The following is a 14,459-nucleotide window of genomic DNA, read 5'->3' as shown; positions in this document are numbered from 1 at the left end:
TACGTAACCAAAAACATATATAGGATTAGATAAAACGGTGTCGTTAGGGAGCGAAAAGTTCGTTAAGTTAGTTAGAAAGAATAGCGAGGAAAAACCCAGGAATTTCGCAGACACAGAGGTGTGTTCGGATCTCAAGGTTGAGATTCAGTCTTCTTCCGCCATTTGCGAACCATCTTCGAAACTCTTTTTATATTTCTCTCTTTCCCTCCCATCTCTTTCGATTATTTTATTTATCTCACCAAGGAAAACAAAACACAAAACAAACAAACAAACAAACCCATAAATCAAGATCTCTGTTTTCAGACAGATTATTATCGGAACAAAATGTCATCATCAGGATCCGACAAAGAGAGAGAGACTTTTGTCTATATGGCTAAGCTCTCCGAACAAGCCGAGCGATACGACGGTAACATAATCTCTTTATTATTTTCGATTTTAATTGCGAGAATTTATAGAAAGGATTTGGTAATGAATGTGCAGAGATGGTGGAGACGATGAAGAAAGTGGCGAGGGTTAATAGCGAGCTGACTGTGGAAGAGAGGAATCTGTTGTCGGTTGGTTACAAGAACGTGATCGGAGCAAGAAGAGCTTCGTGGAGGATAATGTCGTCCATCGAGCAGAAAGAAGAGTCTAAAGGCAATGAATCAAACGTGAAACAAATCAAGGGTTATCGCCAAAAGGTAGAAGATGAGCTCGCTAACATTTGCCAAGACATTCTCACCATCATTGATCAGCATCTCATCCCTCACGCTACCTCAGGGGAAGCTACCGTCTTCTACTACAAGATGTGATAACAGAAAAACACTCTTCTTTTTGAATCATCATCTGCAAATGAAACTCAATTTGATCTGGAATTTGTAGGAAAGGAGATTATTACCGTTACTTGGCTGAGTTTAAGACCGAGCAAGAGAGGAAGGAAGCTGCTGAACAGTCTCTCAAAGGCTATGAGGTATTAAATTTGTTTCTTTAGTCAAATACTAGAGAATTATGAGAAGTTTGGTCTGATGCATCTGTATTTTGATTAGGCTGCAACACAAGCTGCAAGCACTGAGCTTCCTTCGACCCATCCAATTCGTCTTGGCCTTGCTCTTAACTTCTCTGTTTTCTACTATGAGATCATGAACTCTCCTGAAAGGTTTCAATCTAAAACATCAATAAATAAATATACCAATAGAGTGTCAACTTTGTTGTAATGTGGTTTCTATTAAACTGTTGCAGAGCTTGCCATTTGGCTAAGCAAGCCTTCGATGAGGCGATTGCAGAGTTAGATACTCTAAGTGAGGAGTCGTACAAGGACAGCACTTTGATCATGCAGCTCCTGAGAGACAACCTCACCCTCTGGACTTCTGATCTTCCTGAAGATGGAGGTTTGTCTGAAAATCACACAGCACACATGATGTCTCAGAATGTTTGAGCTTATAAGCAGTGGTTTTGTTATGATTTCAGGAGAAGACAACATCAAGACTGAAGAATCCAAGCAAGAACAGGCCAAGCCTGCCGATGCCACTGAGGTAGTAATTCACTTTAAAATGAGGTGTATGAATAGTTCTTGTTGGGTCTAAAGGCTCACTCTTTTGTTTGTTCGTTTCAGAACTGATCAAAGGGCTTGGAAGTTGAATGAGATTTAGATTCGATGTCCAGAAGGGGGAGGCAAATTCCTTTAAATTCCATAGCTTGGTTTCATCAGGAAGATGAGATCAGAGACAATTGAATTCAATCCTATATTGTTTCTTTTTTGTATTACTTTTCGTCTTCTTTATTTTGTTCTCAATTTTCATGTCATCAAGTATTTTATGTTACGCAATTTTATTATGATTTGATCAGCATATGCTTTTGCTATCATACATTCCCATCAGATCAATCAAATGTGTATCAAAAATTGCCAAACAAACACAACCCTGGCTCTAAATGCAAACATGAAAAGAGCGAAAACCGCAAAAAGCTTGTTATGATTATTAACTCTCTGGACAGAGTAACAAAAAGATTATTCATTGATCCTGATGGTTTTATTGACATTAAAACTTCAGAATATATAGAAAAAAGCTTATCATAAGAGCTGAAGACAAAACCTAACCATATACAAAAAGATGGGAGAAGATGAATGAAAAGAAAACATCTTTTCTTCTTCCTCTGTCATTCTTCTTCCTTATCAAAGAAACTCTGCGGCAAGGTAAAGTCTTCCTCGTGATTCAGAATGTCTATGTCCTCATCATCTGATTTCTAAGAAACAAAACAGAGGTAACAGATTAATAAAACCATCACCACAACTCTAAACAATGCCATGAAGTGAAACTAAAGCTATGGGACCAAAATAACAATCAATGCTTGTTGTAATTACTACTCACCAGCATCTCAATGTTGTAAAAACGATCGAGTAGCTGCAGAACCTCATCCGCAGTGAACGGTCGGTCAAAGCTATGTACAGGAATAGTTTGATAGAAAGACTCAATCAATAAGGATCAGAGACTCATGTATGTATTGGAAGTATGAAAGAAACTCTGAGAACAACAAACCTTCTTCCGAGATACTCCATCAGACCATAAAGAACAAAGTGGCGATGTATCCCTGCACACCATCATGATCCCATTAGCAGAAGAAATCAAGAAACCAACAAACTGATCAATGTGCAAGAACAATAGACATTGAAATGATTGCATTTGATAATGGTTTCTGATAACTATCATGATACAAAAGTAAACATTGGCAGAAGCATATAGAACGTAGCTAAAGGATCAAGATTTGAGAAGTGAAACTTGCCTCGGAGTTTAACAGGAGGATAGATTTCAAGGGCTTCTAATAACCTTAGCTCTAATTCAACCTGTGACTGCTCCTGAGAAGCAAATCCAATAAAAGAGGAACCTTTAAAATCTCAGGAACAGAAATGGTAGAGAGATAGAGAGAAAGAGAGAGAGAGACCTTGGAGAGAGAGGAGGCGGAGGAAGGTAAAGCTTTACAGGGAGAGTGTACGGACAAACCATCTTGCTCTTCCTCTTTCTCTTTACCTCCTCCGCCACTTTCGTCCGTTCTTCCACCCATTTTTTAGGGTTTTGTGGCTTTGATCCCAAATGTGTTGAAAACTTCTCATAAGCTGTTTGTGATTTGTGTATATATACAGGAGTGCTTGTTTGATCTCTGAACTGGGCCGGCCCATATTTAAGGCCTTGTCTTTGTGCTTTCATCCCACACACAATGATTATTTTAAAATCTAATTCTTTTTCTGCACTCATTTTAAAATCTAATGTTATTGAATGTTATTTTTTGCACTCATTTTAAGGGGTTTTAGATAATTTTGTTTAGTTAAATATACAAAATTATAAATCTCATGGCTTTAACTTTTTTAAGTGAGATTTGGGAGATTTTACAACAAATAACATTTTTCCTAAAGTCATCCAAAAACATAAAATCATTTTAAAACTAAAATCAATTAATATAGGGTTGAATTTAACTCTTTAGATTCAAAGAAGATAAAAGTCAAAATATTCCAAAGGTTTTGACATTATTGGTCAATGCAAAAGCATCTTCCTAAGACTATCGATCCTAAGAAAGTAAGAACCCAACTCTATTGGTTTCCGAAAAAGAAAAAAAGAAGCCAAGTAATGTATTGGATAAAAATCAGATTAAGAGACTCGGAAGAATAAAATGAAGCAATATACATCAATGAAACACTGGGCATGATGATCCATAACTTCAAAACTAGATGAGCCGGGGCTTCATTCCTTACTTCTCACAAGGGTTCGTTATTACAACCATCCATTTTGGATTTCAATTGTTTAATGCTCGGCCCCTGGAGTAGTCTATGTTGAACAGCATGTTCCTGCGGTTCTCGCTTCCCATTCTGATCTGAAACTTCTTGGCCAATGCCTCCACTTGATCATCGTTTTCATCGTCCATTTCCCTGACACATCTCCTTCTCAGCTTTTTCAATGTCTCCCTAGAGGGTTCAAATCCAGCCTTGATCTGTATAATTAGAACATGCATTAGTTTCTCAGACACACATCATTCTCTCATAGAGGTTAGGTTTTGTCTGTTAATTCTGGTTTACCATGTCATCAACGACGGTCAGAGCTGATTTGGGATCCCGGTTAATGAGATGAGCATCAACCAGTAATGAATACGTCCGGGAATCAGGTTTAACACCTATGCTAACCAGATGCTCGAATACATTCGTGGCCTCGAAAGTCTGCAAAGCAAATAGACTAGAGTCGTAAGGCCAAATAGTTAATTCATGAAAAGAAAATATTAGAGAGTGATTTGACATAGAAACAGCACCTTCTTGACTTTTCCAAATGCATATAGTAAAGCGTTGTATGAATCGATATTAGGAGTCAGCCCAAAAGAGGCACTTATTGCCTCAAACGTCTGATAAGCACGATCCAGATCCCATGTGTTTGCGCAGCCAAGAATTATACAGTTTAGAGCAGCAACAGACTTATATGGAGTATCACCTTGACTCAAACTCTCCAACTGGAAGTATACCTGGTGGATTATGTGACAGTGCAAGGTCAGATAAGCTAAGCGTTATAGCTGCTTCACTCTAAAATGCATTAATATCCAGACCATGATACTCGACTTCGATAAACAGGTTTTCTGGTTTTGTTCTATTAAATTTCACAACTATCTTAGCCAAAGACCCTACCTTAATTCTTGTTACGAACAAAGCTGAGAATATATAGAATATTTACCCTTAGGAAGAGTCGAGGTATACCTCATCCAATGTCTCAAAACCTTTCTTAGAGCACGCCACAACCAGCGGGTATAATGATGTAAAAGGTGAAAGCATTTCCTCCACAACTTCTTTTTCAGAGTCTGCGTATGCGGATTCAAGTTCATGAAGTGAAGTGAAAGCTTTTTGCAGATTCCCCAACGATGCATAGGCATTAATCTTTGCAATGTAAGATGCAGGGTTGGCTGCCTTCCTCCCACGCAGACTCTGTTTCAGAATCGTCCATGATCCTTCCACTAAAGATGAACTACAAGTCCTAGCAGCACTTGCAAGGCCTGCTACTACCAACCCTTCATCAACAGAAAAAATAACCGACGGCCTAGCCATTTCGCCTCTAGTGATCCACTTGAACATAAATTCAAACGCATAAAAGGCCAACTTGCTATTATCCTCTTGAATTGCAACTTCTGCAATATAGTTACACAGTATCCAGCTAGGGCAAAGAGACTTGTTCCGATCAACAGCCTGCAAAACAAAAATACACATATAATTGATAAACGAGACTGCAAAAGCTTCAAATGTCAATAGAAGATAACAAAAAACTCATCTGTACCTTACACCTCTCGATGATGGAGACCAGTGTATCTGTCCTACCTTTGGCTACACAACTACGAACACATTCAGTAAAGACACTGGTGGATAACATATAACCAGATTTCAGTGCCGTGTCCATAACTTTCATGGCTTCGTCATTCTTCCCAACTCCAAAATGCATTCCAATAACCAAATCATATGATTCATCATCCGGAAGAGAGTCCTTCCCCAAGAGGAGCATCCTGACCAAATTACATCAAGTCATGATACATTTTGAAAAGATCTACATTTACATGACAACAGTATCAGTAGCTGCTATGCAGAGATAACCTTTGATTCATCAGCAAATCTTACCGTTCAATCATGTAAAGTCTTAATCTTTACACTATTTCTAGAAGCATTGTTCATTGTACAAAAAAGGAATCTATCTACGAACTCAGAGAATCTAACCGTTCAAGCAGCTTCATGGCGGCTTCAGTCTCTCTTGCCTGGTACATAGCCTTCAAAACTAGATTATAAGACGCTGTATTAGGTTCAACAGAAAACTCCTCCATTGGCGCAACAAGATCAAGCATATCTCCAGCAGAAGCACCCATCATCAAGTTAGCTCGAAGGTAATGATTGTAAAGGTTCACATCAGGCTTATTCGGCTTCCCATTCTTGTCAAGCGATCGAACCCAAACCTCAAAAAGCTGCTTCATGTCAGACCAACGCTGCGAAGCAGTCCAATCCGCAAACATATTCAGCAGCGAGTTCATGTCAAGCGTCTCAGAGAGAGCTCTGATACGAGGAGCAGGAGCTTGATTTAGAAATCCTAATGGAACTAGAGATTGGTTGAAGGAAGGAGTGTTTGGGATCGGACTACGCCAATTCTCTTGGTAAAGAGGACTTCCTGTTGCTGGATTCGGTGGAAGCGGCGTGGAGGTTGATTGATGGTTTGATGGGTCGTGATCTGTTGATTCGGTTGCGAGCAGAGGATCTTGAGAGAGGAATGGTGTACCGGAAATGGCTCTGATGGGTGAAGCTGAGGTAAAAGGATTGGGTTTTAGGGTTTTGAGGAGAGAGATTCGAGATCGGGTAAAGAGATGAGACGCCATTGTTGGAAAGATTTGGTTTTTGAGTTTTGGGGTTTATCTGTGTTTAGGGTTTTCTGAGTTCTTCTCTCTCAGATGAGTTTTTAGACACTACTAACTCCGGTCGTGACGATCTGTTCTCGATGACGGCAGTGGCATTTTAGAGATTATCCAAGAAATCTGATGTCTTTTTTTCAGAAGTTGTCTTTGACTCCTCGACATGTTTTAGTCTTTTAGTATAAAGCCCAGCCCATTAATAGATATAGCCCAAACCTTGATTTTTCAAAGAAACCACACATACATCATATGAGGGAGTCTTCCACAATTAAAATTTAATATTTAAACAGAAGATATATTATTTAATGTTTAGGTGTGTCTTTAAATTAAAAACATTGTGTCTAAATGTCTTGGTGAAGACCTTTTTTTGAAAAGATGTCTTTAATTTAAAGACCTCTCACATTTAATTATTAATATTTTGTAATTTAAATTTTTTAAATGTTGCTAAAGACACCTTCCTCATATGTGCAATGGACATGCTATGGTTTTTCTTCTTACAAGTGTGTTTTTGTTGGTTTTAGTTTTAAACGCTTGGTTTTTATATAAGTTAAGGATGTATATAACGTCAAATCACTTTTTAATGGTTGGTGTTGGGATATTTTTCGCTTATTCGGTATTAGCGATTCAGTTTGCAACAAATTTAAGCGAGATCTTTCGCTCATGGTTATTGTTGGTGATGAGTTTCATACTTGACATCAGCATGATAGGAAAACATCCATTTAAATTAAATAGAATGATAAGAAGGAATTTTTATCTAAGATTACGGCATATTATTCATGGAGTTCGGTCCAACAAAGTCCCTTAATCGGCCATGGAGCTTGTATAAGAGGTTGAGTCCATCTCCAGAGTCAAAGAGAAGCAATAAAAATAAATTACTGAGAAGGAAAAAGTGATTACTTACGTTAGAGCTAGGTAAGGTTTATAGCTATTTCTGGTCGCCCTGTCAACACCATTTCGGATTATTTGTGTGACTTTGTGACTTGTACGTTGTAACACAATCACACGTTTTGTAATGCGGATGCAAAGTTTGTCCTGCACATGGCTCCCTCGCTTAGCCGCTTTGCCTTTAAAAAGTACTTAATACTTAAGTTTTTGCCTTTAAAGAGTGTATACTATTTCCAATTGTTTTGTGTTCTTTTCCCTGTTTTTCTCCATTATTTTCCATCGGTTAGTGCTTCAAAATCAAATTACTTTACTTTAAAAACATCTTTATCTTATTTTATCTTATAATATGTTAAATAACATTTTACATTTGCAAACGTGTGCATGCATCTTTTGTTGTCTTTGTGGAAAGCTAGACTCTTATCTAAATCCTAAAAAAGAATGCATCAGATGTACGTAAACTTAGGTGACAAATTAGTAAGAATAACAATTAACAAAGCTAGTTTTTCACATAAAGCCTACAATATTACGTGCGTCGACCGACCACAGTCACACATTGACTAGACGACAGGAATGCTTTTCACCTTCTCTGTTTCAGAGACCCACATTGCTTTGAGTACTCAAAATCTAACATTTACAAGTCATCACACAATAATATCTGAACTTTTCTTTACTTAAGCCTTAGGGTATTCTGCTTATTAGTACCCAAGAAATATCATAAAGAGTATAAATTGTCGATCATCATATCAGAATAATCTCCTCTCTCTCTAACAAACTCGCAAACTCACATTTGTGGTACTCTCAGTGTTAGACAAGTCCGATCAAGTTTAAGCAGTCATGGCGGTTTTGCTTCCTCTGTTTCTTCTCTCTTTCATGTTTACCTATTCAAGTAAGTTCTTTCTATCTTCTTTGAACATTTCTTTGTCCCTTGGCATTAAGACTCAAAATGGTTCCGACATTTTCGCTTCTTGGTTACGTTTTCCTTGTAATGCTAATCCGAGATATCTGTTTTGTACAGACGCGGCGGTTTGTGTGTGCAAGGACGCTAACGAGCTGGATCTTCAGAAGGTGATAGACTTCGCATGTGGAGGAGGTGCTGACTGTGCACAGATTCAGACGACCGGAGCTTGTTATCAACCAAACACCCTCAAGAACCACTGTGACGTTGCCGTTAACAGCTACTATCAAAAGAAAGCTTCCACCGGTGCCACATGTGACTTCAACGGCGCCGCCGTCATCTCCACTTCCCCTCCTTCGAGTATTCCTTCCATTAAAACCACAACTTCTTTTCATCAAATGTGTATCTTTTTTTTTTTTTGCTGATTCTTTATTTACTCTGTTCTTGCAGCTACGTCAAGCTGTTTATCTAGTTCTAGGTATGTTTCACATCACCTTGCCTTAGAGTTTAGATTAGGGTTATTTCCCTCTGTTTTCGTTTGCTTAGTGTTTTCTTTAGATCAGTAATGAGCTCTCTGATGATTCTAGTCGTTGAAATAGTTCAGTCATTTGTCTACTAATGTGTGACAGAATCTTTATTACTGATTTATTACCAAAATATTAATTATATCTTCTTAAAAATTGTGATGATGATTTAAGTGTGTTTATAAGAGTAACCTTTTTGTAGTTCCAACGGAACCCCCACTGCCGGATATCCATCCACCGGAAATTCAACCACAGCAAGTCCAGGCACCACAAATCCATCCACAGGCAATTCAACAAACAGCACACTACCCACTAATGATAAGCCGACTTCATCTACGATAACGTTTCCTGACAGTACTACTATGGGACCATCTAGCAGCACGAGTGGTGATCCCAACGGTGGAGAAGAGCTATCCGTCAGAACCACGACGATCATCTTACTGACTACCATCGCTGCCGTGGCATTGAGGGTTTAGGTAAGATCATCTCAAGATGATGACGAGGACGCTTATTTGTTGTGGACGGCTGAGATAATGCCAAGTTAATTAGAGCCTATCTTTCTTCCCACCGAATTTTAATCTTTAATTTCCAATTAGGATTGTGACTCTCGCTCGTCTTCTTAAGTATTTTGGTTTATAGAAAATCTTAATCAAGAGCTTTTTTCTTGCTTTCTTTTGTAAATCCAGAAAAAATGAGATGCTCTTTGGGTTGTATTATTTTTACTTATAATTATGCCTTCGCCAATAAAGATAACATGTTTCTCTTTGATAGTTTCTTGGTTGTTTGCTAAGAAGAAAATGTTGCTACAAGGATTTCAGGTTTTTTTTTTATTTTATATTTAATAACAGATGTTTGGTGTTAGTGCACCACTTATCAATTCTCAATACTATAATGTTTAATATGGTTTGTGGTAACAATTAACACGATCTTTATCAAGGTGTTCCAGAAAGCGCAAATTGTGATGTTTTTACTCTCTTTTTTTGGGTAGTTCAATGGACTTTTAGTTAAAATTGTTTTAAGGCCTTCATTCCAATGCCCACCATCATGATGATTTTGTTCTTTTTTTCACCTGCTTTCCAATGTATTTATTACTGTAATGTAAAGAGACTTGTTCATTTTCTTTTAGTGAACATTGAGAGTAACATCTGCGGAATAGCAGCATATGGATCATACAGTTTTAACATCTTAGAAGCGTGTGACAAATTCTTTATTCTAAACCAAATAACAAAATTTTAACATATTAGAGAAAATGGTAATTGTAATATCTCATTTTTAAAAAGAACAGCAATAATCTTTATCCTTCAAGGTAGGTTTGGACGTTTGGATATTTGGGTTGGCTTTTTTGGTTTTAGATTTAGAAATATAGGACCCATTTATTTATTTCAAAACTTCAGATTCGGTTCAGATTTAGGTTTAACGAAGTATTTAAATATAAAAAAATATCAAAAAGTATTTATATTCGATTCTATGCGAACTACTAGAAAATATTCAAAAATCTACAAAACCCAAGTATTTTTATCCGAATATAGCCAAAAGTATTTAAAATACCCAAAAACATCTTAACCTCCAAATATTGTAGGCACTTAGGTTATTATAAGTATAAATAGTACTAGTAATATTCATGATGAAAGCTAAGTGAGTTCATAAAATTCAATGTTGAATACAATAAATAGGGACAAAATCATTGTTTTCTTTGGTTTAAATAGTATTTTTGAATCTGATTTATATGAATCAATTGAATCTAACTTGTATGAAATTATTGAATGGGAGATACTAGCATCTTGGTCGCTAAATGAGATAATATTTTGTGATACTTTGTGTAACATCCTTCTTATAATATGAAGAAATGAGGTCAATAAGATTTACACATCAAGAAAAAGAAAGCTACTTGTTGTAGTGATTAATAAAAACTTCGATTATGTCCTTTTTTCTTAATTGATAAGCTTGTTGTGAGTGATTTGTACTTGTTCTGAAATTTGAATAGATATGCAGACTTTACAAGCTAGTGAAGTCTAGTGGAATAAAATTTCTGAAGTTGTACATTTTTCAAAACAAAATTTACAAGAAAAAAAAGATTAACAAATCTTTAACTGTAAGTGTATTTCTTTGTAAGTTCTTTGTTAGCTTAACTAATTGTTATGTTAACATCATTTTCTGACAATGAAGGATAAACAACCTTACATTGCTAAGGCTGATGAGATGAGGGTTGCTTATGACCAGAAGCTGATAACCTATATAAAAAAACTGGAACGTCCACATCACACAACAAATCTGGAACATCACAGTTTTATGTTCGGTACGATAGACAAGTTTATTATTTTATAAGTAAAATCAAATTTAACTAAAAATAATAATTAGCAACATTGTAAGTAAAAATTATCTTTCAAAGGTAAAAAAAATATTTTCACTCTTGTATTGTTTCTTTCACCACTAAAATTATTGATTAAAATATTATTTGAATGGAAAATATATAATATAGCAATAACTTAAATTATTTGAATGAAAAATATATCACATAGCAATAACTCTTGGTATACTTATATTGAGAACTAAAATTAAAAGTATTTATCATAAAGTTGGCGAATGAAACCAAAATGTTTTAAATCAGACACATTAAAAATATAGATTTTTAAATTAGACACATTAAAAATATAGAGTTAAGTTTTCAAAAACATATATTGATTTTTCCTGCCTAAAATATTCGGGAAATAAAATTTCCGCCAAAACAAATAAATTAACGAGAAATAGATTTGCAGTGGTTTTTAACTGATTTTTAAAGGAATTCTAAGGGTTTTAAAAAGATTTTTAAAGGATTTGCAAGGATTTTAAAACCCTTGTAAATCTTTTAAAACCTTTGTAAGTGTTCACAAGAGTTTTAAAATGGTTCAAAAATTATTAAAAAGATTTTTAAATGGTTTACAAGGGTTTTTAAAAGATTTTTAAAAGATTTACAAGAGTTTTAAAAACTCTTGTAAATCTTAATAAAACTTTTTGTAAGGTTTAACAAGAGTTTTAAAATGGTTCAAAAAGAGTTACAAAATGTTTTAAAATAGTAACAAATTTTTTTTAAGAGTAAAAAATGATTTAAAGACTTCATAAGATTTTTAAAATGATTTTTAAAAGATTTACATAAAATCATTTGTAAATTCTTGTAAAACTTTTTATATTTTTTGTAAAAAAAAAAATTTTGTCATCTAAAAATAATTAGAGTTCAAAAAAGCTAAAATAAATGATCCAAAAAATATAATCCAAATTTGCATAGATATAGGCTTATGGAATTATTCCTGGCGTAGAAGAGAATCTAATTATAATTAATTAGTGAATTTGTCAAGCATTTGTGAAACTATGCCAAAATATCCAACCAATATATAGTTTAATAAAATAAAATATAGTTTAATATATTCAGCTTCGGTCGCTGTTTTGGATTCATGTACAAGCTCTTCGTTGACTTGTCTTCAAGAGATCGTTCATCTGGAACTCTGTTCTGTTGCAAGGTAAGAAAATAAATCTTGAACTCTGCTTTTAGGGAGCTTACTAGTCTAACTCTGGATTCTTCTGCATCTTCTTTTCGCTTTCTAAAGTCTGTTGCGATGAATGATAAAACTCAACTGTTTTCTCAATCCTGAAATTATGGCCGAAAACTAGTGAACGAAGGCGTGCACATGATCCTATAGCTGACTAGGATTTTAATTTGGGAACTATGCTGAGATTCTTTAGTAATTTGATGTTTCCTTGTACTCTCAGTCAGAATCAAACCGTTGACTATCTTTAATGAGAAACAGGAACTTATTGACGAAGAAGGTCGATGATGATAGCTCAAGAATTGGGAATATATGTTGTGGAGAGCAAAGGAGGAGCAATATTATGTCTATTGCTTTCTCTGCTCTGTTTAGGCACTTGGCCTGCTCTTATGGCTCTTCTTGAACGGCGTGGTCGTCTCCCACAACATACTTATCTTGATTATTCCATCACTAACTTTTTGGCTGCAATCTTTATAGCCTTTGTGTTTGGTGGGATAGGTGAAAGTACACATGAGGCACCAAGTTTCATTACACAACTCACTCAGGTTAGAACTTGAAGGATTTTGATCTCTATAATGGAGATTGCATTGATGAATCTCTTGCTGCTGCTGCTACAGATTCAAGATAATTGGCCCTCTGTGTTGTTTGCAATGGCGGGTGGGGTTGGTTTAAGTATTGGAAACCTTGCTACTCAGTATTCTTTAGCTTTTGTTGGTCTGTCTGTTACAGAAGTGACAGCTGCGAGCATCACCGTTGTTGTAGGCACTACTGTCAATTACTTTTTGGACAACGGATTGAACAGAGCTGATATTCTTTTCTCTGGTGTTGGTTGCTTCATGGTAGCTGTTTGTCTTGGTTCTGCTGTTCACTCTTCCAATTCTGCTGATATCAAGGCGAAACTCGGAAAACTCTCAGGGGATTGTGAAACTGTGACCCCTGAAGAGTGCCAGAGACTATTTGGAGGTGAAAGTTTGACATACATAATTGTCTGATAGTGTTAACAAGATCACTCATCTTCACTTCTTTAGTTTTATAGTAGAAGAAGAAGAAGAAGAAGAAAAAGAGATGGAGAATGTAAAGGAAGGGTCTGCAGCTTTTCTTATAGCACTCGAAAACAAAAGAGCAATCAAAGTAGGATCTTTCTCTTTAGTTCTTCTAAGTTGGTCTTGAGTTTCGAGGCAACAACGTAAATCAATCTCTATGAACTTCTTTTGGATTCAGGTGTTAGGAAAGAGCATGGTTGTTGGTCTGGGAATAACTTTTTTTGCAGGACTTTCTTTCTCATTGTTCTCACCACTATTCAACCTTGCAACAAACGATCAATGGCACACTCTAAAACAAGGCGTTCCCAAGCTGATTGTCTACACTGCGTTCTTCTACTTCTCACTATCTTGCTTTGTAATCGCGGTCGCTCTCAACATTAGTTTCCTGTACAAACCTGTGCTAGACTCACCAAGATCTTCCTTTAGAGAATACCTGAGTGACTGGAACGGAAGAGGTTGGGCACTTGCAGCTGGATTGTTATGTGGGTTTGGTAACGGTCTTCAGTTCATGGGTGGACAAGCTGCAGGATATGCAGCCTCAGATGCTGTTCAGGTCACACAAACACTTATAATCCTAAACTAGAACGTTTCTTTGATCTTTGCTTGCGTTTTAGTGATTCTTGATTGGTATTCTTGTACAGGCACTTCCTTTAGTATCGACTTTTTGGGGGATATATCTGTTTGGGGAGTATAGGAGATCATCTACGCGAACATATGCTTTGCTTGTTGGAATGCTGGTGATGTTTACTGTTGCTGTGGGGCTTCTAATGGCCTCGGCTGGGGAAAGAGAGACGCGATTTACTTAGAGAGCTGATCGATATGACCAAAACAGATGGTGTCGCTCTTAATATGTTGTACATTGTGGTTACTTCAATTGAAAGAAAATGTAAATGATTGCTGTTTGATATTCGTTTTTATAAGAAATGAAATGAATACAGATAATATATTAGTAGGTGCTACAATCTCCAAAGTTTGCAAAAATTTGAGTTTCTTCTATTCGGTAAGAAACTCTAATATCAAAAAATCTAAATCGCTAGAAGGAGGGATCGAACCTCCGACCTTGTGGTTAACAGCCACACGCTCTAACCAACTGAGCTATTCCAGCTTTTGTTAATATGTGTTAGTTAACTTTTATATATCTTACCATAACAAAAAAAAAATTCAACAAAGATTAATCGTGCACCGGGGGTCGGGGGGATATTTT

General features: G+C 36.2%; 5 protein-coding genes and 1 non-coding gene across 13 annotated transcripts; 3 read left to right on the top strand and 3 right to left on the bottom strand.

Annotated features, from left to right (window-relative positions):
* Window positions 1-76: 76 nt before the first annotated feature.
* GRF12 (general regulatory factor 12) lies at window positions 77-1,891 on the top strand. The gene is made up of 7 exons (NM_102411.3): window positions 77-406; window positions 481-787; window positions 862-949; window positions 1,026-1,135; window positions 1,219-1,367; window positions 1,447-1,511; window positions 1,592-1,891. Exons 1-7 carry the CDS (start codon window positions 325-327, stop codon window positions 1,595-1,597), a joined length of 807 nt encoding a protein of 268 aa, NP_564249.1. The 5' UTR covers window positions 77-324; the 3' UTR covers window positions 1,598-1,891.
* On the bottom strand, window positions 1,800-3,079 carry AT1G26470 (chromatin modification-like protein). Its single transcript, NM_102410.5, has 5 exons — window positions 2,917-3,079; window positions 2,758-2,830; window positions 2,514-2,565; window positions 2,346-2,415; window positions 1,800-2,220 (listed from the first exon to the last, which is right to left on the bottom strand). The coding sequence occupies exons 1-5, from the start codon at window positions 3,034-3,036 to the stop codon at window positions 2,134-2,136; spliced, it is 402 nt and encodes a 133-aa protein (NP_564248.1). The 5' UTR covers window positions 3,037-3,079; the 3' UTR covers window positions 1,800-2,133.
* Window positions 3,080-3,407: 328 nt separating this feature from the next.
* AT1G26460 (Tetratricopeptide repeat (TPR)-like superfamily protein) lies at window positions 3,408-6,542 on the bottom strand. The gene is made up of 6 exons (NM_102409.3): window positions 5,708-6,542; window positions 5,277-5,499; window positions 4,706-5,188; window positions 4,270-4,476; window positions 4,043-4,180; window positions 3,408-3,957 (listed from the first exon to the last, which is right to left on the bottom strand). Exons 1-6 carry the CDS (start codon window positions 6,352-6,354, stop codon window positions 3,763-3,765), a joined length of 1,893 nt encoding a protein of 630 aa, NP_564247.1. The 5' UTR covers window positions 6,355-6,542; the 3' UTR covers window positions 3,408-3,762.
* A 1,377-nt stretch (window positions 6,543-7,919) lies between these two features.
* Window positions 7,920-9,534, top strand: AT1G26450 (Carbohydrate-binding X8 domain superfamily protein). Its single transcript, NM_102408.3, has 4 exons — window positions 7,920-8,158; window positions 8,288-8,527; window positions 8,618-8,645; window positions 8,894-9,534. The coding sequence occupies exons 1-4, from the start codon at window positions 8,107-8,109 to the stop codon at window positions 9,165-9,167; spliced, it is 594 nt and encodes a 197-aa protein (NP_173968.1). The 5' UTR covers window positions 7,920-8,106; the 3' UTR covers window positions 9,168-9,534.
* Window positions 9,535-12,063: 2,529 nt separating this feature from the next.
* On the top strand, window positions 12,064-14,233 carry UPS5 (ureide permease 5). 8 transcript variants are annotated; one of them, NM_102407.2, is made up of 7 exons: window positions 12,120-12,185; window positions 12,474-12,757; window positions 12,830-12,869; window positions 12,975-13,175; window positions 13,252-13,343; window positions 13,434-13,808; window positions 13,897-14,203. In NM_102407.2, exons 2-7 carry the CDS (start codon window positions 12,497-12,499, stop codon window positions 14,059-14,061), a joined length of 1,134 nt encoding a protein of 377 aa, NP_564246.1. In that variant the 5' UTR covers window positions 12,120-12,185; window positions 12,474-12,496; the 3' UTR covers window positions 14,062-14,203. The 8 variants fall into 8 exon arrangements, with proteins under 8 accessions (NP_001321600.1, NP_849708.1, NP_001321601.1 ...); NM_001036017.1 differs by having other exon boundaries at window positions 12,121-12,185; window positions 13,056-13,175; window positions 13,249-13,343; NM_202186.3 differs by having other exon boundaries at window positions 12,087-12,185; window positions 12,830-13,175; window positions 13,249-13,343; window positions 13,897-14,233.
* Window positions 14,234-14,286: 53 nt separating this feature from the next.
* Window positions 14,287-14,360, bottom strand: AT1G26430. The gene has a single exon. It is a non-coding gene; the product is annotated as a tRNA-Asn (tRNA).
* Window positions 14,361-14,459: the final 99 nt, after the last annotated feature.

This window comes from Arabidopsis thaliana, assembly GCF_000001735.4.
Source record: "Arabidopsis thaliana chromosome 1 sequence".
Classification (NCBI taxonomy): Eukaryota; Viridiplantae; Streptophyta; class Magnoliopsida; order Brassicales; family Brassicaceae; genus Arabidopsis; species Arabidopsis thaliana.
This window is presented reverse-complemented; position numbering and strand designations above follow the sequence as displayed.